Source organism: Peromyscus maniculatus, chromosome 1 (assembly GCF_049852395.1).
Source record: "Peromyscus maniculatus bairdii isolate BWxNUB_F1_BW_parent chromosome 1, HU_Pman_BW_mat_3.1, whole genome shotgun sequence".
In the NCBI taxonomy this organism is placed as follows: Eukaryota; Metazoa; Chordata; class Mammalia; order Rodentia; family Cricetidae; genus Peromyscus; species Peromyscus maniculatus.
Window position 1 is genome coordinate 122,575,205 of NC_134852.1, and position 20,495 is coordinate 122,595,699.

The window sequence follows — 20,495 nt, forward strand, 5'->3', positions numbered from 1 at the left end:
GCCCTGGCTTCAGTCCCCAGGGCCACATAACCAGGGGGCTGATAATACATGCTTGTGGTCCTAGCACAAGAGGAAGAGGCCAGAGCTTCAGAAGTTCAAGGTTATCTTTGGCTATTCTGTGACAAACTTTTCCTGGGGAGATGCAATACACACATCTACTCACCCCAGATAGGGAACCCATGACAAACCAAAGTTGAGATACCACCAAGGAACAATTTGGTGAACCGTGAGTTTTATGGGGTTACTTACAGGAATATGGGTGAGGAGTTACCTGCAGAGGCAGAAATGACTCAAAGACAACAGTATCACCAAAGCTCACCCCAGCGTGGGTGACAGTTCACAAAGCCGAGCACACTGCACAGCCTGCAGGCAGCTCACCAGGTCGGAGAGTGTCCTTTCCAGGTGCCTCAGTTGGTCTAAAGCTCTTCCAGGCAGCTTAGCTTTCCTCTGTCTGAGGAAGGTGTCTTAGTCGGTGTTCTAATGCTGTGAAGAGACACCAGGACCCTGGCAATTGTTACAAAAGAAAGCATGTTATTGGGGCTTGTTTACAGCGTCAGAGATTTTAGTCCATCATGGCAGGGAGCATGGCGGCACACAGGCAGACATGGTGCTGGGACATAGCTGAGAGTTCTACATCTGGATCTGCAGGCAGCAGGAAGAGAAAGGGCCACCGGGCCAGGCCTGGGTTCTTGAAATCTAAAACCCACCCCCAGAGACATACTTCCTCCAAAGGACACGCCGCCTAATCCTTTTAAGAGCGCCTGATGACTCCCTGATAACTAAGCATTCAAATATATGAGCTTATGGGGGACTCTTATTCCAGCCACCACAGGGGAATTCTCAGAGTTTTTCACTTAATCTGTCAGGGAGGGGCCTAGTGAATCTGGTCAGTTTCAGGGACTTCCTGGAGCTATTTTGAGTTGTTTCTCTTTCTGCTTAAAAAGGCTTTCTGTGGGGTAGAATGTTTTGATCTCGGAGGAGACTGTTACGCAGCAGCAACACAGTAAGTTCAAAGTCAGCCTGAGCCACACCAGACCTTGTCACCAACAACTTCACCCAGCTTGCCTTCCGATTTGGGGGACATTGGAAATACATATCTACAGTGATTTCTTCAAGTGGTGACAATTCTGTGAAGAAAATCTAAGGGCAGCAGAAGGCTGAGCAGAGGCCTTGAAAGTCACAGCCAGGAGTCCAGAGTGCGATGAGCGACTGTGGGGGAGTTGAAGGCAGGAGGATGGATGAATGGACGGCTCCTTTGCATTTCATAGAGAGTTCTGGCTGCACAGTGGCAAGCAGGTGGGGTGGGGAATTCAAGAGAAAGTAGGTAGGTTCTGATGGACAGGTGGAGGAGAACTGTGGCCTGAGCCAGGATTGGGGGTGGGAAGTGTTACGGAGGAGGGGCTAGACTGGGGTCCTGGCTTGGTGGGGTGGGGCCTAGTGAGCTCGCCAGTCTGTGTGTTTGATAAAGAGGGTGAGGGAAAAGAGCCCACGTAATGTCTCTCCAGATTTCAACTTGAACCATTGGGTAAAGCAGGGTGCTTCAAAAGAATATGCATGTTTATTTCATGTGACATTTTAATACAAAGCATTCATCTTCTAAGTTAACGCTCAAGCACCATGCAACCAAGGTACCAACACACACATACATACACTTACATACATATATACACATGTATACATGCATACAGATACACATACACATCTCATCATGATTTAAGTATGTTTACAATTCTATGTTGGGTCATATCCATAGCTACCGCAGGTCACATGTAGCCTGAGAATACCCATGAGCGCCCGTGAGCAGCAGGTGGGACATCCCTGGTATAAACAGTGGTACCTCCCACCGAGGAAGAGAAGGACAGAGAGAGTGTGGGTTTGTTTTTCTATGGTGGTGGTAGGCATGAGGGTGCTGAATCTCAGCTTCTGTCTTGGATGTCTAAACTTGAGATCTCAGGAGACTTACAAGTTGTAAATAGAGGCTCATTCATCAGGCCTGGCTGGACTTCTCACGTGAACATCCTCAGTGTATAGGCCAACTGGATCTCCTAAGAACACATCAGACAATTAGACTTCCTGTGTGGGAAATGTTGCATCATGGTGCTGTGGGGACCGCAGATACCAAGGACTTAAAATGTGTTTGGTACAGCTAAGGATGTGAGTACTTAATTCAGTGAGATTCAAATGATTGTATAAAACCCCACAGAGCTAGGAAGAGACAAGCTGAAGAGTCAGAAGAAGTCAGGAGGAGCCTCAGCATCCACGGAAGCAGCCTGGGCTGCCTCCAGGCACATCTGTATTTAATTAGGCTATTCCCACCACCTGGTAATCACCTGGAGGGTGTGCTGAGTAATAAAAGTTGTGCTTTGGACAGGTGCAGTAGCACTCACGAGTCAGAGGCAGGAGGATCTCTGTGAGTTCACGGCTAACATGGTCTACATAGTGAGTTCCAGGCCATTCAGAGAGCTATAGAGAGAGACTCTGTCTCAAAGAAAGGAAGGAAGGAAGGAAGGAAGGAGTCCAGAAAAGAGCAAAGTGCATGGAATTCCAAAGAAAGAAGTGCAGTTAGCTGGAAAATAACTGCAGCCCTGTATGTGTTCACTGAAGCTTTCAGGTCACCTGTATTTCCCTGCTATGTTTTGTGGAGGATTATACAAAAAAGGCAGCTGAATGAATTTGGAGACAGGAGTCGGGTAATGTCTGAGGAATGTTAAAAGCCTGCTGCTCACAGGGCTGAGGAGATGGCTCAGTGGGAAAGAGCACTTATTCCACAAGCATGAGGATCTGAGTTTGAATCCCCAGTACCCACATAAAAGTTGAGCATAGCTGTACCTACCTGCAGCCCCAGCACTGAGGGCAGAAATTTCAGGCTCAGTAAGAGACCCTGTTTCAAAGGAATAAGGCAGAGAACAATAGAGGAAGACATCCGATGTCCTCTTCTGGACCCTGTATGCAGGGCCTGCACACCCACATACATGCATACACTCATACAACATGCATACATAACATACAAGAATCCACTGGCCAGGGACTTCCTAATGTGAATGTCCCTTTAAGGTGACACCTGTTTCTCTATGTTGGTGCAGCTGACTCATTTCCCTATCCAGCTACAAACGGGTAAGTAGCTGCCTTGTGCTACAATCAGGGAGGCCTGAGTCAATAAACAATGAATGAATGAATGAATGAATGAATGAATGAATGAATGAATGAATGAATGAACGAATGAACGAAATGGAAAGATGGGCTGTTGCTTTCATTAAGGTTGATTACTGCTCCTGTATTAGCACCTTCAAACCTCCCAGTGACCAACACCTTCAGGGAAAATGACCCTTCCATGCTTAATTGGCAACAAGTGAGTGTGTGAGTTCCAGCTTTTAGGAAAGTAAGCCAAGGTCAACCCCCAGTGTGTGGTGCAGCACAGGAATCTTTTGGGCAGGAATCTTTTCCTACAAGGTTCATGTGGGGTTGTGTGCTTGTAGGAGCAGGGCTCTAGGTCACTAACCTGCTCTAATGGTTCTTTTGCTAAATTGGACTGCAGATTTACAGTATTTGAAAAATGAAAAGAAGTTAGTCGTCAGGTTGGCAAAATGGCTCGGTGGGTAATGATGCATGCTGCCACGTTGGTGACCTGAGTTCAACCCCTGCATACCATGTGATAGGAGAGAAGCTACTCCTCCACGTTGTTTTCTGGCCTCCACATTACACACACACACACACACACACACACACACACACACACACACACACTCACACTCCGAAATAAATTAAACGTAATAAAAAATGTTTAAGTTAGTGGTCCCCACTGGAAGTTCATTTTCAGCTAAGGATACAGGACTGTAAAGTGGTAGTGCCTAGACCTGGTACCATAGTTATTGAGAGCCCAGAGCCTGGGATGTTCCCACACAGCGGCTGGGGTTAGATGCGGGGGGAGGGGGGGGTCATCTGATGTCTCAGAAAGGGTCAACTGCTCGTGGAAAAGGCTCAGGAGATAACAGCCTGAGAGCGACGGCCGCCTTCACCTTGTCCACAGAGAGAAGGCAGGGTCAGTGAGCCCTGGAGGCAGGACAGGCAGAGGCCGAAGACAGAGAGTAGATGTGCCCATCCTGCTCCTGTTCGTTCCAGAATATTCCTTGGGAGAAGATGGAGCTCTGCATCTATGACTCCCTTTTTCTCAGGAAAGTGAAAGGAATGACAGGCAGGAAGTTGAGATTAAAGGGACAATTAGGTCATCTTAGGAAAGAGCAGCTGTGGATTTATCTCAGGCTGGGGAGCAACTATGAGCTAGCTGTCCGGGGGAGGAGGAACATTCTCTCAACATCAGTATTGATCATGGATGTTGTAGAGTCTTTCCCTACCCCGTCATCCTTCCCTGACATGTGACCAGGCTCTTCTTGTCTTTTAGTATCCGAGTTCCAGGAGGAAGGAATGAACGCCATCAACCTGCCCCTGAGTCCCATCTCCTTCGAGCTGGACCCCGAGGACACCATGCTGGGTAAGGGCCCTTGTGTCTAGAATAGCTTAGTGCCCACAGCTTAGACACGCCCACCGAACTCCTTTTCTTTTTCTATAGCTCTCGTTCCAGTTTTAGGATTGTTTTCTATTTTTTAATTTAAAATTTTTAATCTTTGAGAATTCCATACATGTATGTAATGAAATATGATTGTATCCACTTCTGTTTTCTCTCCAACGTCCAAATCCCCCAACGCGTCCCCCTTCCCATTTCATCTCTTCCTCCTCCTCCTCTTCCTAATGACCCACCAAATCCAATGAATGCTGCCTGTATGTGCAGAGCTGAGGAGCCATCCACGGGAACATAGGCAGCCCACAAGTGGATACACCACCCAAGAATCATTCATTCTTCCTCAGCAGCCACCAACTGCCTCTAACTCCTCGGCAAGGGGCGGAGCCTCTGGAGCCCCTCCTCCATCCAGGCTGGAGTTCTCCCTGGCTTGATCTTGTACACATCTGGTTCAGGGAGCCACAGCTGCTGTGAGTTTGTGAGTGTAGTGGCCACAAGTGTCCAGAAGCTGGCGTGTCACGGTGCTCCTCTCCATCCTCCTCTGGCTCTTACATTATTGCTGTCCCCTCTTCCTCCATGTTCCCTTGGAGCTGAACGCTCACAGTTACCGTCTCCCAGCACTTTGGCTGCTCTCAGCCTTCATCAGAGAAGCTTCTTTATGCAGTAGGCGGCAGCCCAGTGCAGAAACTGTTTCCTTTTACAGAGGAGAATGAGGTGCGGACGATGGTGGATCCAAACTCACGCAGTGATCCCAAGCTTCAAGAGCTGATGAAGGTAAGAAGAAATGAGGAGAGCTTTGGCAGGTGTCCACAGACTTATTCTGTGGAGGCACCATACAGGGGACACTACAAGAAGGACACAGTCCTCCCTCAAAGGAACTTAGAAAGTCAGAATTAGGAATAGCCCCATTTTCCAGATGAGGGAACTAAGTCTTAGGAAGCCGAGTGAATTGTTTATGATCTAGCTGGTTTAGAGAGATGGAATTAGGGGCTGGAGTGTGGCTCAGCTGGAAGAGTACTCTCCTAGCATGCACACAGCTCTGGGTTTGATCCCCAGCAGAGCATAGCCTGGCATGGTGGCACATGACGGTAATCCCAGCATTTAGGAAGTAGAGGCAGAAGGACCAGAAATCCAAGGTTACGCTGAGCAACATAGAGTTTGAGGCTAGCCTGGAGTACTTGAGACTGTCTCAGAGGAAGAAAGGAAGGAAAGAGGAAGAAGTGGGGAGGAGGGAGACTATATGTTACATGTAGCACTTTGGCCACCATGCAGTAACTCCTCTGCCATTCACCTGTCCCTTCTTGTCCCCCGACCTGTGCCCCTCCTCTTTGTTCACAAGTCCACTCCTAGCGTCTTCCTGCTCAAAGCCTGTCTGTGGTTTTCTATCAAATGCAGGGTCTCGTGGTATTTGAGTCTTTGCTCTGGCTCTCTTCAGCCTCAGATCATCTACCTAGCAACACGGGGACAGCTGAATGCTGGCTGCAGCACTCCCTGTCCCCAGGCCTCTGTTTAAGCAGCTCCCTCTGCTTAGATTGTCTCTGGCTTCCTGTACACCACTTCCTCCAGGAAGTCCTCTCTGATGACCACTGCTATGACTCAGCCTCTCTGTGTAGCAGTGGCCCCTTGGATTTAGTGCGTCAGTGGAGTCTCCACATGCTCCAGCTCCTGGAGTAGGTGATCACTCTCTTGCACACTCCCTCTCCCTTCCTCCCTCGTTACCCCCTCCCCTCCCCTCTCCCTTCCCCTCCCCTCTCTCCTAGCCTCCCTGCCAGTGGGCTGCTTAGGTTTAGAAACTTCCCTTTCTTTGGAGCCATTCTATCCCCAAAGTCTAGCATAGTATGCCGTGGATAGCAGGTATTTCATATACGTGGGCTGGAAGGGAGTGAGGAAAGGAAGAACCTTTCATAAAAGCCAGCAGATGGGGCCCTGGAAGAGGGCTTAGTGAGTGAAGGCTTGGTGTGCGAGCATGAGGACCTGACTCTGGATCCTAGAACCCACGGGATGGAAACCAAGTGTGCTGGCAGGCGCTTGAAGCCTTTCACTGAGGGAAGAGGGGTGTGGAGAGAGCGGGTCTCAACAAAACGTTCAACTTCAGGTTCATTGAAGAAACCCCGTCTCAGAAAATTAAGGGGAGAATAAGTACCCAAGGGCGAGTGTTGGATGTGCTGAGGTCTGCTTCCATGGAGTATTTGGCCATTGTCGTGGGTAATTCTTGTCTACCACCTACCATGGAGAGTACATTAGTCTGCACCGTTAGGGATCAGGAGCCAGAGGCTCAACGGAAGTAACAAGCTTGCCTCAGACTCACAAATGACAGAGATGGACACGCACCCGCTCAGAGATGACAAGAGTGTACACGTGCACCGGGCTGTGAGTAGATCCCAGAGGGGCAGACCCATGTACATCATGGACACCAGAGAGGGGCAGACACTTGTGTGCACAGCTGTAGATGGCTGTGGTGCACACACAAGTTAGTAGGTGGAGCTGGGGTTCTGACCCATTCACATGACTCCAGAGGCCATACCCTTGCCTGGTATGAAGCCCATCCCATTGGGGGAAGGGCTGGCAGAGTCAGGGCAGGTCAGCTGACTCACTGGTACTGCCCACACTAGAGAGGCTAACTGTAGTGTCTTAGTTAGGGTTTCGCTTGCTGTCATAAAACACTGATGATAAGCAACTTGGGGAGGGAAGGGTTTATTTCAGCTTAGAATCTGTCGTCCATCACTGAGGGAAGTCAGGACGGGAACTCAAACAAGGCAGGAATCTGGAGGCAGGAACTGATGCCCAGGCCATGGAGGAACACTGCTTACTGGCTTGCTCCTCAAGGCTGCTTAGCCTTATAACACCCAGGACTACTGGCCCAGGGGTGACACCTCCCACAATGAACCGGGCCCTTCCCAGTTCAATCACTAGTTAAGAAAATGTCCCACAGGCTTGATGGAGCCAGGTCATTGGAGGCATGTTCTCAACTGAGGCTCCCTCCATCAGATGACTTGAGCTTGTGTCGCGTTGACAACAAAGTAGCCAGCACACTCTGCACATGCTCAGGGGTTACTGGGGTTCACACCTACATTTGTACCCTGCTCCCGTGACTGCTCTGTTGCTCTTAATCAAGACTGAAGTTCCTGTAGATTTTCATTGTCCAGCATGAGAAAGAAAGCTGATTTCCAAACACACAGGCAGCAGCTCTTCTCTGACCCTCACGCTCTCTCTCTAGGTGCTCATCGATTGGATCAATGACGTGTTGGTGGGAGAAAGAATCATTGTGAAGGACCTGGCTGAAGATCTCTATGACGGCCAAGTCCTGCAGAAGCTCTTCGGTAGGAGAGGGGAGACTCAGGGATGAGAGCCGGCTCTTAGCCAAGAGGCAGGTCCAGGTCTCAGTGGCTCACCAAGAGGGGTTTTAAGTGGACAGAATGGAACAATGGAAACACGGGCCCTTTAGCTGCCCTCTGGGGGTACAGCTCTATATGATGGAATTGTGGGAAGGGTCTCGGGGACCACATAGATCTGCTCCCTGGCCTGCTGGGTCATCAGCTGGGTTGATGAGAAGCCCCCACTGCAGAGATTCAAAGCACACCTCACACACACACACACACACACACACACACACACACACACACACACACCAGGAAACTGATCTCAGGGCCTCACTAGGTAGATTTACACATGTGTGAGTGGCCCCTTGTGGTCTTTAGACTTCTGTGACTGATGGGTGTATGGGTATGTGCGTGTGTATATTCACCTGGCAGGGAGGCACTATGATAGCAGGGACCTGCGGACATGTGTGTGACCCTTTGTGGTTTATGTACTTGTCTGCACTCCTCTGTGGTCTATGGGAGTGTTCATGTGTGCGTCTCTTGTTGTCTACAGACACATATGAATGTGTATGTTCTTCTGTAACCTACTTTGGTATACGTGCCTTTGTGTGTCTATGGAGCTGTATGTGTTACTGTATGATCTGTAGGTCTGTGTATGTTCCCGTCATCTATAGAAGCCTGTATGTATGTCTGTTGTCTGTGGACATGCATGTGTGCAGTTGTGATATATGGGCCTATGTGTGTTCCTCTGTCCCTCTCTAAGCTGAGTGCTCCTAAGTATAAAGTATATGCTCGCTCGCTCTCTCTCTCTCTCTCTCTCTCTCTCTCTCTCTCTCTCTCTCTCTCTCTCTCTCTCTCTCTGTGTGTGTGTGTGTGTGTGTGTGTGTGTGTGTGTGTGTGTGCCTTCCCAACTGTTAATATGGAAATCTAAGGCCAAAGGGAAGGAAAGGAGAATTCTGGGTGATCTTAGATGATGGATGCAGTAGGCTTCCCTTTCTCATCCTCCTTGTCTCTTGGGCCCACAGTGGCCTAAGATTCTAATCCCAATGTCTGGCTGTCTTTCAGCCACCTCTGCCTGGGTGTACTTTGGACTGAGTAGACCCCTCTAGAGAGGTACCCCTCTCCTTGCCAGCCAGCCCGTGTGCAATGTTGCCAAGACCCTCCTCTTCTTGCTCAGAGGCCTCTCCGAGTCCGTCTGACTCGTTGTTTCCACTCACCTCCTTTGCACCTGTCTGAGTTATTGAGAAGCTTCCAGGCCCACATCTGCTCCTCCCACCCCGCCTCTTCTGGTCTGTCACCTGCTAGCTGTGACACCTGGTCAAGTCACAAGTCCTGTCCACCCTCATCTAGGACTCCCAGGGGCTCTCTCCTGCACATCACCATCCAGACCACGTAACACAGCCATCAGGACCTCAGATCATCTCCCCACCCCCCACAGCCATCTGCAGCCTTCCCTCCAGGCACCTCTCCACACATGGCTCACATGACAGGGCATGAGAGGTGAAGTAAGTGACTATCCTCACCATTGGTTTTTCTGGTTTTATGTCCACCACATAACATTATTTCCTGTGTCATGTGTTCAGCCCGATAATGCATTCCTGCGTCTGCCTCTGAGGACCTTCTTCCTCAGTCATCTACCCAGACACACCATTGTTGCTCATCCTTCTGGGCTCAGGCGTCTCCCTTTCACACACTAGACGTTATGCTCACATGGAGAAGACAGGGCTATGGATTCTTCTGTGCTCATCCCCACCCCATATATGTCTAAGGGGGAAATGTATGTGTGTTCAAATTTATATAATCTGAAATATTCCAAAATCTGAACGTTTTTCGGGTGCCAGCACACCTGGAAAATTCCACACGTGGTGTACTTGATGAGTTGCAGTCAAGGCTGGTGTTCGAGAACTGTTGTGTAAAACTGCCTTCAGCTTAGGCATGGTGGCACATGCCAGTAATCCCAGCACTAAGGATTCTGCTCAGGCAAAGGATCCTTGTAAAGTTGAGGCCAGCCTCAGCTGCATAATGAGTTTATGTCCAGTCAGGGCTACCTAGCAATACTATCTATAATTACAAGTACCTTTAGGCTTTGTATCGATACTGTAAATGTATATGAGCCATTAAAGAAATTTAAGACTTGAGTCTCATTCCTAAGATGTCTTATTTATGTACATGGCAGCATTCCAAAATTTCAAGAAGTATATATAATATATATCTGAAATATTCTTTGTCCCAAGAATTTGGGGTAGGGGATATTTAGCTTGTATAAGTATGTATCTGTATACATATTCCTACATATATATGTGTTTTTACATTCCTTATCTTATGTGTTGGTTGTAGCTGTGTATGTAAGCACATGTGGCACTCTTAAAATCAAGAAGTAGGTCTTATTTATTTTTTCCAGGTTTCTCCCGCCCTGTCCAGCTGCCTCGAATTTCACCTAGCACTTAATCAATGTATATTAGATAAATGAATGAGTGGCTAATATAAAAATCTAGTAATTTCTTGGAAGCTAAACTGATTTGATCCTCAAACATCAATATTAATGAGTATTAATATTTAAAGGTTGTAAATGCTAGCTGAACACAGAATGGAAGGCTTTGGCACATGTCATCATGGAGAAGATGTGTTCCTCACTGAGCGTGTCTCCTGTGGTTGCAGCTGTCGGTCCCTCCAGCAAGATTTCTAATCAGGCTTAGAAGCTGAATGTCCTAGGCTAGGCTCTCGGAGCAAGGATGGAACGTGGCCACGGGGAGGGTTACTAAAGAACCTGACATCACATCTGTGTAGCTCCAGATCAGGCCTTGTGTACGAATAGGTCAGGCGACTTGAGATGTCCATCTTCATGTCACAGAGGCGAATCACACCAGCAACCATGCTCTTTGTGTGGACTTCAGTTTAGCCCTCCGCACGTGTAAGGCTGGACACATAGATTCCAAACCTATAGGCAGGGTGTCCAGGTCGGGAGAACCAGTGTGCGGCATAATGAATGTCATAGGAGCCCCAGGATAGACTAGTGTAGAGACAGGTCTGAATGACCCCTGTGACCTTAACTCCCCTCTCGTCTTCTGTCTTCCTTCCCCCGCCCCCCTGAAGCTGCTGCCCGTGCAGCCACAGCCCCCCCACCCCGGGCTCCCCGCCCCATAGTGCAACAGCTGTCTCCCCATCTTACCATCAGCTTTTCCCGCCGAGATCATCACTGTGGATTCAGGCGTCATCCTCTGGCATTTGACTGAACATTGCGCTCCTTCCCCCGACACGTGGCTTCTGTGTCCGGGTGTTCTCCAGGTGGTTCTCTCCTGCGCTGACACCTGCTGCTGTCTTCTCCTAAGGTTCTTCCCAGAATGGTTACCTTTCTGATTGCTGCAACCAAATAGCTGATGAGAAATAGCTTAAAGAGTTCCTCCTGGTTCACAGTTGGAGGGGACACAGCCCAGAATGGCAGGGAAGACACGGAGCAGGGAGCAGCTGATCAATTGTGTAACACAGTCAGGAAGCAGAGAGAGACTCGTCGTCCATCTCGGCTCTTCTTTCCTCCCACTTCCTGGGTGCCTCCACCCTTTCCTGCAGTTCCAACCATTGATGCTACCTACCACAATGGCTCTCACGTCACTCCAGAACAGCATTCTCCCCGAAACTGCCAAGCTCATCTTTAGCTGTCTTCTCCCAGCCACCTTGTGGCTGTCCCAACAGGCTGTTTTCCTTGTTCCTCCCCTCCAAAGTCATTCCATTCCCACTCCAATGGATGGACTGCTCACGTGCCTCCATCCACACAAGTCCTGGCCACTGTATTCTCATCTGTTGTGCATCAGATCCATCCCATCTCTCCACCGTCACGCAAGCTCTCATTAAGGAGCTTGGCTTAGGGTGCTGGGTAGGGTTAGCTCTCGCCATTATGCTCCAGCCACCTTGGCTTAGAACTTCTCATTTTTCTTAGCTTCTTTGGTTCCATCTTTTTCTCCTATACACCATTTCTTGCCTCAGTAGCTGAGATATTCCAGCTGGAGATATTCCAGATCTTTCTACATTTCACTAATCCACTCAACACTTAACCCATAGGGCATTTGTTACTTTCTTTCTAAACATTGTGGCTTTGAACCAATTTTTGACTCTGAGTCACAATGGTTGTACAAGGAGTTTCCATGTGTTGTTCACCTAAGCTCCCGTTACGTTCACAGCTGGCCCAACCATCACTCCCATACCAAAACTGAAAGAATGACCTTTAAAAGCTGGTTAGCCAAATTACAGGCTTCCTTTGGACACACTACTTTTTTGTTTAAAAATTGTTTAGATTTATTTATTTTTCATTTTATGTATGTGAGTATTTTGCCTATGTGTATGAATGTATACCATATTGCATGTCTGGTGCCTGGGGATGCCGGGAGAGGGCATTGTATCTCTTTGAGCTGAAGTTAGGGTAGTTGTGAGCCAATGTGTAGGTCCTAGGAACTGAACCCAAGTCCTCTGCAAGAACAAGTGCTCTTAGCTGCTGAGCATCACTCCAGGCCCTAAGGGTGTACTGCTTTTTAACATGATGCTCAGTTTCAGCATCGCAGCTCAAACACTGCTTTACCTGGCCAGTCTCCTTTGCTCTTGAGTCCACAGCGGTTCCCCATCTTTCCTTGTCTTTCACGAGGTCGTGCTTCTGAAGAATACCAATAGGCTGACCCTTAGTGTAAGTAACCCCTAGTGCAGGTGGCCCCTAGTGCAAGTCACCCCTAGTACAGGTCACCCCTAGTGCAGGTGGCCCCCAGTGCAGGTGACCCCAAGTACACTAAAAACACAGTCCATGGAAACTGACTTTATCCATTGAAAGGACAAAGTTGATCAGATTTAAAAACAAAACAAATGTTAGAAGCAAACAAAATTCCTGGGTAAAGTGGCACACTGTAATACCTGCATTTGGGGAGTAGAAGAGGAAGATCAAGAGTTGAAGGTCATCTTCAGCTACATAGTGAGTTCAGAGTCATCCTGGGCTCCTAAGACCTTGTCTCAAAATGACCACTTCAACAAAAGGAGGTTACTAATTTCTGTCTACAATAGAATTCAATTTCTAAGTAATTAAAGACACAAAAGTTGAAAGAAAAAGCATGGAAATGATGCTATAACAGACTCTAATTAAAAGAATATGAAAGGATTTATTTCATGTCATACAAAGTAGCCTTTAAGGTAAAAAGCACCACTAAATCACTATATATTGATGAGCAACTAAAATGACTAGAAAAATATGAAACTTTAAAAATTATACTTATGCATATTCATCACAAAAAAATTAAAATGACAGTCATTATTCCAAGGGACACAACTTTAATACTGGCATCCAGAATCTTGCAGCAGGAGACTCTTGAGTTCAGTGCCAGCCTGGACTACAGAGTGAGACTTTGTCTTCAAAAAGAAGAGGATGCTGGGTGTCTTAACTAATTAGGGTTTCTATTGCTATGAAGCGACACCATGACCATGGCAACTGTTATAAAGAAAATATTTAATTGGGGCTGACTTACAGTGTCAGAGGTCTAGTCCATTATCATGATGGTGGGACTTGGTGGCATGCAGGCAGACGTGGTGCTGGAGAGGTGGCTGAGAGTTCTACATCTTGATCTGCAAGCAGCAGAAGCTACTGTGTCCCATACTGGACATGGCTTGAGTATAGGAGACCTCAAAGCCCTCCTCCACAGTGAACCAACAAGGCCACAACTCCTAATAGTGCCACTCCCAATGGGCCAGGCATTCACACAAATGAGTCTATGGGGGCCATAGCTATTCAAACCCACTGTACCAGGCATGATGGCGCACGCCTTTAATCCCAGCATTTGGGAGGCAGAGGCATTCGGATCTCTGAGTTCAAGGCCAGCCTGGTCTACAGAGACAGTTCCAATATAATCAAGGGCTACAGAGAAACCCTCTCCCCCCCACCAAAAAAAAAAGAAAAGAAAAAGAAAAAGAAGAGATATAAAAGAACTTAATAAATCCTCCATACCACAGGTAGATTTTCTTAAAAAAAAAAAAAAGCTCTTAATAACATATTCAGAGAGCTGGAGAGATGGTTCAGCAGATAAGAGCACTTGCTGCTCTTGCAGAGGACTTGAGTTCAATTCCCAGTGTATCACCTATATCATCCAACTCACAACTGCCTGTAACTCCAGTGTCAGGGGACCCAACACTTTCTTATGGCTTCTGCAGGCACATATGTGCACATGCACATACATGCACAGACACACACACACAAATAATAAAAACATTCAGAAAAGTTTAAAGGTCTGGGGATATGTAGATGAGTAGAAGAATGCTTGCCTGCATGCACAAGACCCTGGGTTCAAAACACAGTACTGCCAAATACACACCACACACACACACACACACACCACACACACACACACACACACACACACACAGACACCAGTAAAATAGGATAGTACAGTTCGCCAGCTCTGACCTCTATTTAGTGTATGATACAGCCTCTAATTGGAGAACTCTCATTCTTTTTAACAGAATGTGGAACTCCACAAAATTTGGTTGTGTCCATAAAGCAAGCAATTCTCTCAGATTATTTTTTAAATTTAATGACTGTTTGAAAACAAAAGTAGTTTTGAGTAGTTGAGTAGCTGGAGAATCAGGAGCACTGGAAAGGGGGTTGATGGCTCCGATTCTCTGAGGGTGTGATGTGTGTTGCAACTCCAGGAGTTGAAGCGCAGGGTCATTGTTCTGGGAATTGAGTTTCCTCTGCCGTCTTCACACTTGCTGGGTTTGTTGAATGCCATTCCATTGTTGTGTAAAGCCAATCTCTGCAAGAACATCTTAGTGTTCCAACTAAATGCAAGGGAATGATCGCAAAGAAATACACCTGAAAACAAATTCTAAACCACATCCTATCTGTTTCAAAACCATATTAGCACTTCCTAAAAATTAACCAATTATGGGCAATTTGCAGAAGTATGGAAATGTGTGAGAAATGGCTTCCCGGGAAAATAATGTTTCGGCAAGAGATTTGTAAAGACCCAGCTAATATCACCCTAAGAATAGAAAAAAAATTAGAAGTCTAGAAAAAGAAAGTATATTTAATTCCTTGGCATCATGGAGGAAAATTGTGTGATTGTAGAAATCGTTGAATGGGGAGGCGGCTCATTTGGGAAAGTTCGGGCTGCGCAAGCATGAAGAGCTGAGTTCAGATCCCCGCCCCCACATGAAAAGCCAGCTAGGACAGCACATGTGTGTCCCCAGGCCTGGGGAGTGGAGACAGGAGGGTTCGCTGGGGCTCACTGGCAGGCCAGGCAAATCGGTGGGCTCTAGATTTGGCGAGAGACCCTGTTTCAAAAAATACGATGAAGAGCAATTGGGGAAAATACCTCTAGCTTCTGCACGTGTTTGCACGCAGATACACACACACACACACACACACACACACACACACACACACATCTTAGGAAGGAAGGAAGGTCTTACTGAGGTAAAGTAAGGAAAGATAACCAGATACAAGAACAAATCATGTGAGGCAGGGGCTTTTAGTCTTGTCTGCAACCATCAGTTCCTTGAACACATGAGATGTTTAGGGATGTTTATTGCAACAGAGAAAACAGGGATCGAACCTGACTAGATACCTACAGAGGATGGTCAAATGTGCAAGAAGCTCTATATGCTGCATGGGAATTTTTTGTTGTTGTTCAAAAGAATGACTTGAACCTAGGAAGATACTCAGGATATAAATTTGTGCAGAAGAAGGTGTGTTTTTCTGCCGTGTGTATATGTGCATGATCACACACACTCCTGCTGCTCTGTGTATTAGGAGGTCAGGGGACAACACAGAAGAGTCTCTTCTCTCCTAGTGTCACATGGGTCATCAGGCTTGCCTGGTCAGGTGGCAGGTGCCTTTACCCACTGAGCCACCTTGCCAGCCTCCAGGTATATATTTTCTATTTCCCACCTATTGCTTTACAAACAAGGGCAAAGCCAGGTTTGATGGCTGCAAATCCAGCACTTGGGAGGCAGAGACAGGCCAGTGTCTATGATCTCAAGGCAAGCCTGGTCTACATAGTGAGTTTTAGGTCACCCAGAACTACACAGTGAAACCCTGACTCAGGAAAAAAGGAAGGTAGAGAAGAGAAGATACTCAGAAATGGAAATGCTTAATGATGGCCAGCAGAAGATTGTAAATATGAAAATCCGTAGCGTGGGCCAGCAAGTCTGTGGCTCACACACACACCCTTGTTCTCCCTCCCTGCCCAGCCCTCCGCTGAGACAGTCACCAGTAATCTAGCCCAGCAGCTTTTTCCCCCAGGTCAAGATCAGGCTTCGAACCTTATCATCACAGGTGTGCTCTGCAGCCCTCCCCAGTGTTGGCAATTGCAATGTATGAAGAAATAGCTTGCTTCTAAGGACAGTTCTAATGTCAGCATGAAACAATGGGGCGTGGCAGTGAGGGGGTGAACTTCCCCTTTCTTTAATAGGAGAAGATCCAAAATGAGAATTCAACTTTGAAATGGAAAAGGTAGACTGAGAACACTCATTTGCTAAAAGCACTTGCTGCCAAGTCTAATGACCTGAGTTTGGTCCCTGAGATCCATGGGGTCGAAGGGGAGAACCAACTTCAGCAAACTGCTCTCTGAGTACCACACAAACTCTCTCCCACACACACACAAGATAGGTAAGGTTTGCTATATGCTTGATAAATCCTTGCACTTCAGAAGTGAGAGATGGTTTGAACCCACTGAAAAGAGCAGAGAGATCCATTTAAGGATGCTGCACGTACAAATAGCCCGCGGTCATCCCGCCGTGGTGCTGACAACAACTCATGAATCTTCAGAAGCCGCACAGACTCTCCCGCAGACAGCCTCACGCCAAGGAGCACATGACTTGTGTAAGCTAGAATTACAAAAAATAAATAAGCGCTGATCGGAGCACTGATGGAAAGCTGAAATATTTATATGGCAGCCCTTGAAAATGCAGGGAAAAGCTATTTGAAACGCACTCTGAGCTGTGCATTCTGTCAGTCCTGAAAGAGCAGGGGAGCGTGGATTTAGATGAATCTAGAAGCAGGCACTGTAATTCCCATCAAGGAGGCTACCATTGTTCCGTCCTTTGTGATAGATTAAAATACGAATTTAGATTAGTAAACTGATCAAGCTGTCTCCTATGTCAAGACACATGAGATGCACTGGCATTAAAGCTCGCCACAATGTGAGCGCCATCCAGAAAGAGAAAAATCCCCACTCACCTTTTACTGGATGCTTTCTTCTTGCTTCAAGTTTGTATCTGATACTTTGCACAGGTGCTCCTGTGGGCTTATTAGAGCGTGGAAGTAATGGTCCCACGAGGGGCTCGTGTGTCTTCCACCTCGCTGGCAGGACTTATAGGAGGCCATCAATTTTAAGACATAGTCTGATTTTAGGGATGTAAAAATGTGGGGGAAAAAATGTGTGTCTTGGAATTGATACAGTTGACACTGTCTGTGGCAAGCATGGGGTTGGGGGCGGGGAGATGCTTCTATCAGACTGATGTGGTTGGGTGTGACACCCTTACAGGAGTAGACAGGATGTCTCTAAGAAGGACAAAGCTGGCTGACAGAAGGCTGGTCAACTAGGACACTGGAGTATCCTTGGGAAAGGGGGGGGATGGCCCAGAATTCAGGAAGAGCATTCAAAGGTGACCGGTTAAATCCCCCACTTCTGTGGTCCTGGGGGGTCCACGGCACAATCAAATGCTTCCCCAGGACTGGTGCTACCATTAGACAAGGAGCAGTGTGCTCTTCCAGAAGGTTCTCCACACAGTTGGACCTTCATATCTAAAGGTTTCGTGTCTGCAGATTCAACATGATACAACTTAGAATCAACTAGAAAAAGGGTTTCAGAGCCGGGCAGTGGTGGTGCACGCCTTTAGTCCCAGCACTCGGGAGGCAGAGGCAGGCGGATCTCTGTGAGTTCGAGGCCAGCCTGGGCTACCAAGTGAGTTCCAGGAAAGGCGCAAAGCTACAGAGAAACCCTGTCTCGAAAAACCAAAAAAAAAAAAAAAAAGGGTTTCAGTGAGGGATTGTCTACACTCTACACTGGGTGGGTCTGTGGGCATGTCTGTGGAGAATTGTCTTAATGAAGCTAATTGATGTGGGAAGCCCAGCCCAGTGTGGGCAGCACCAATCCCTAGGTGGGGAGTTCTGAACTATAAATGGAGAAATGGAGCTGAGCACAAGCAAGCGAGTGAGCGTGTGCACTCTCATCGCTGTGTGATGTCATATGACCAAGTATCTCAGTAGCCAAGTGAGCATGCATACATTCATCTCTATGTATGATATCATGTGACCTCCCCACAGTGATGGAATGTAGCCTAGAACTATGAGCCAAGATAAATGTTCTCTACTGAGTTGCTTTTTGTTGGGATATTTTATCACAGCAACCAAAATGGCATTATAACAAACTGTAAATTGAAATATTTGAGCAGAAATTATCAACTGTACTAAAAATACCCATGCTTTTCTTGTCGTGATTCTATAAACAATATAGAATGACAGCATGTAATGATCTTTATGTTGTATGGGGCATTTGAATAATCCAGAGGAGACTGATGCATACAACAGGATTGCATAGACTCTAAGCAAACACACTCCCATTTTCCACAGGACACGCAACATCTCCAGATTTGATTATCTGGGGGATCCCCGAACACTCCTAGGCTTGACTGTAGATATTTGGTGATTGCATGAGGGTTGTCCTAAGTGAATGGCTGAAGGAATAGGCATGAGTTAGATTTTCTGTGACTCAAGATAACAGCTGCTCTTTTCCTTGTCACCCCAGAGAAACTGGAGAGTGAGAAGCTCAATGTGGCAGAGGTTACCCAGTCGGAGATCGCCCAGAAGCAGAAGCTGCAGACTGTGCTGGAGAAGATCAATGAGACCCTGAAGCTTCCTCCCAGGAGCATCAAGTGGAACGTAGACTGTGAGTTGTGCAGAGGAGGAGGGCTGTGAAATGACACCAGTCCCCACCACTGGGGACACCAATGGTGTCCCACCATTCCTAAGCTGTAAGGCCCATGATGCAAATTCATTTCTCTTTGAGAAGCACCTTCCTGGGAAAGCCAGTGAGCCTGCAGACTCTTGGAGGAAAAATAATAAAACGTCCATGTTAGCATCCCTTTATCTGGAAGGCTTTCTGTGGCAGCCTTGTGTGAGGTCAGCTCGGAAAGGAAACGACACATTCCTGGAGCCACTTCTGAGACCCACACAGCCCGCTGAGAGCGCTGCTGTCTCCAACATGTCCAGATACTGGGAAGCTGCAGCCGCAGGTCCACACAGCCTAGAGGCCAAGAGGGAGGCTTCAGTTCTGTCCCAAACCCCACACCCTGTCACTTCCACTCTGCTTCTCAGAAGGAGCAAAGATACTGCTGAGGTCCAAAGCACTAGCAAAGGGCTTGTTTTAATGTTTTACTTACTAGAGTGTGGGTTGGGGCAGTGGGTAGAGAAGTGGGGGAAGGCTCATGCCATGGTTAGGATCTGGAGGTCAGGAGACACCTTTGTGAAGTCAGTTCTCTCCTTTCACCTTCCCATGGACTCATTTGCTTGATTGCATCTGTCTACATAGCTTGGTTTCTCCACTTAGTACAGAACCCCTGCCTAGGGAATGCCTCCGCCCACACTGGGTGGGGTCTTACAGCTGTGCAGTCACTACAGTGAGGGGGGATTTTTTTTTCCCTAAGTTTGAAAAAAAAATTTAACTCTCCTAAGTGGTAGAGCCATTTAAAGTCTAATAAATGGGACGGGTAACCTCTGCCACATTGATTCACCTCAGTTAACAAGTCCACCACAAACACTCACAGGCCAACCCAGTGCAGTCAATCCTGCATCGTGTCAAGTTGACAAAGTCAATCACCAGGCTTTACAACAAGCACCTTTACATACGTAACCATCTTCCTTTCCCTAGAACAGGACTTTTTAAAGGTCTACCTTTCACTGCTACTGTAGCTCAAAAATATCAGAAAGTATAGACCTCTTTTTTTCTTTCTTTCTTTTCTTTTTTTTTTCTTTTTTTTTTTTTTTTTTTTTTTGGTTTTTTGAGACAGGGTTTTTCTATGTAGCTTTGCGCCTTTCCTGGAACTCACTTGGTAGCCCAGGCTGGCCTCAAACTCACAGAGATCCGCCTGGCTCTGCCTCCCGAGTGCTGGGATTAAAGGCGTGTACCACCACCGCCCGGCTATCTTTTTTCTTTTAATGTTTTAGCTTGATGCAGACACCACCACCACCACCACCCCCGGGACTGTAGTTACAAATGGTTGTGAGCTGCTGTGTGGGTGCTGGGAATCAAACCCAGGTCCTCTGGAAGAGCAACTAGTTCTCTTAACCTCTGAGCCATCTCTCCGGTCCCTAGGCTATTCATTCTTCTGCTGCCTCAAGAGTGTGCCTTGGCATCCGATACAAACTCTCACTCAGATTCAGCAGTAAGGCAGTGGGTCACTGATACTAGCAGTGACTGTCTATCCCTAGTAAGGGAGTTGAATGATTTTTCTCTTTGTAAAGAAACAAATACAGGTTTTAACAGTGCAAATAAAATAGTTACACGGTGTGTGGATCTAAGTATCAGAAACTTTGTTTTACTGCATTCCATTTATAGGACTTAAAATGAATTCATCCCCTAGGAGAGTTTTTGAATATTTTTTTTCAGACTTAAAAAAGAAAAAGAAATTTC

The 20,495-nt window shown here is 47.1% G+C and overlaps 1 protein-coding gene across 3 annotated transcripts in view; it reads left to right on the top strand.

Annotated features, from left to right (window-relative positions):
- Parva (parvin alpha) overlaps window positions 1-20,495 on the top strand; it is a 152,284-nt gene that overhangs the window by 102,371 nt on the left and 29,418 nt on the right. The window contains exons 1-6 of one of the 3 annotated variants that reach the window (XM_076550413.1): window positions 2,638-2,690; window positions 3,084-3,114; window positions 4,400-4,489; window positions 5,220-5,290; window positions 7,734-7,836; window positions 18,612-18,752. In XM_076550413.1, coding sequence (XP_076406528.1) covers window positions 4,423-4,489; window positions 5,220-5,290; window positions 7,734-7,836; window positions 18,612-18,752 — 382 coding nt within the window. In that variant the 5' untranslated portion in view covers window positions 2,638-2,690; window positions 3,084-3,114; window positions 4,400-4,422. Of the gene's footprint in view, window positions 1-2,637; window positions 2,691-3,056; window positions 3,115-4,399; window positions 4,490-5,219; window positions 5,291-7,733; window positions 7,837-18,611; window positions 18,753-20,495 lie in introns of those variants that run through there. The other 2 variants (XM_076550411.1, XM_006978603.4) reach the window with 2 other exon arrangements.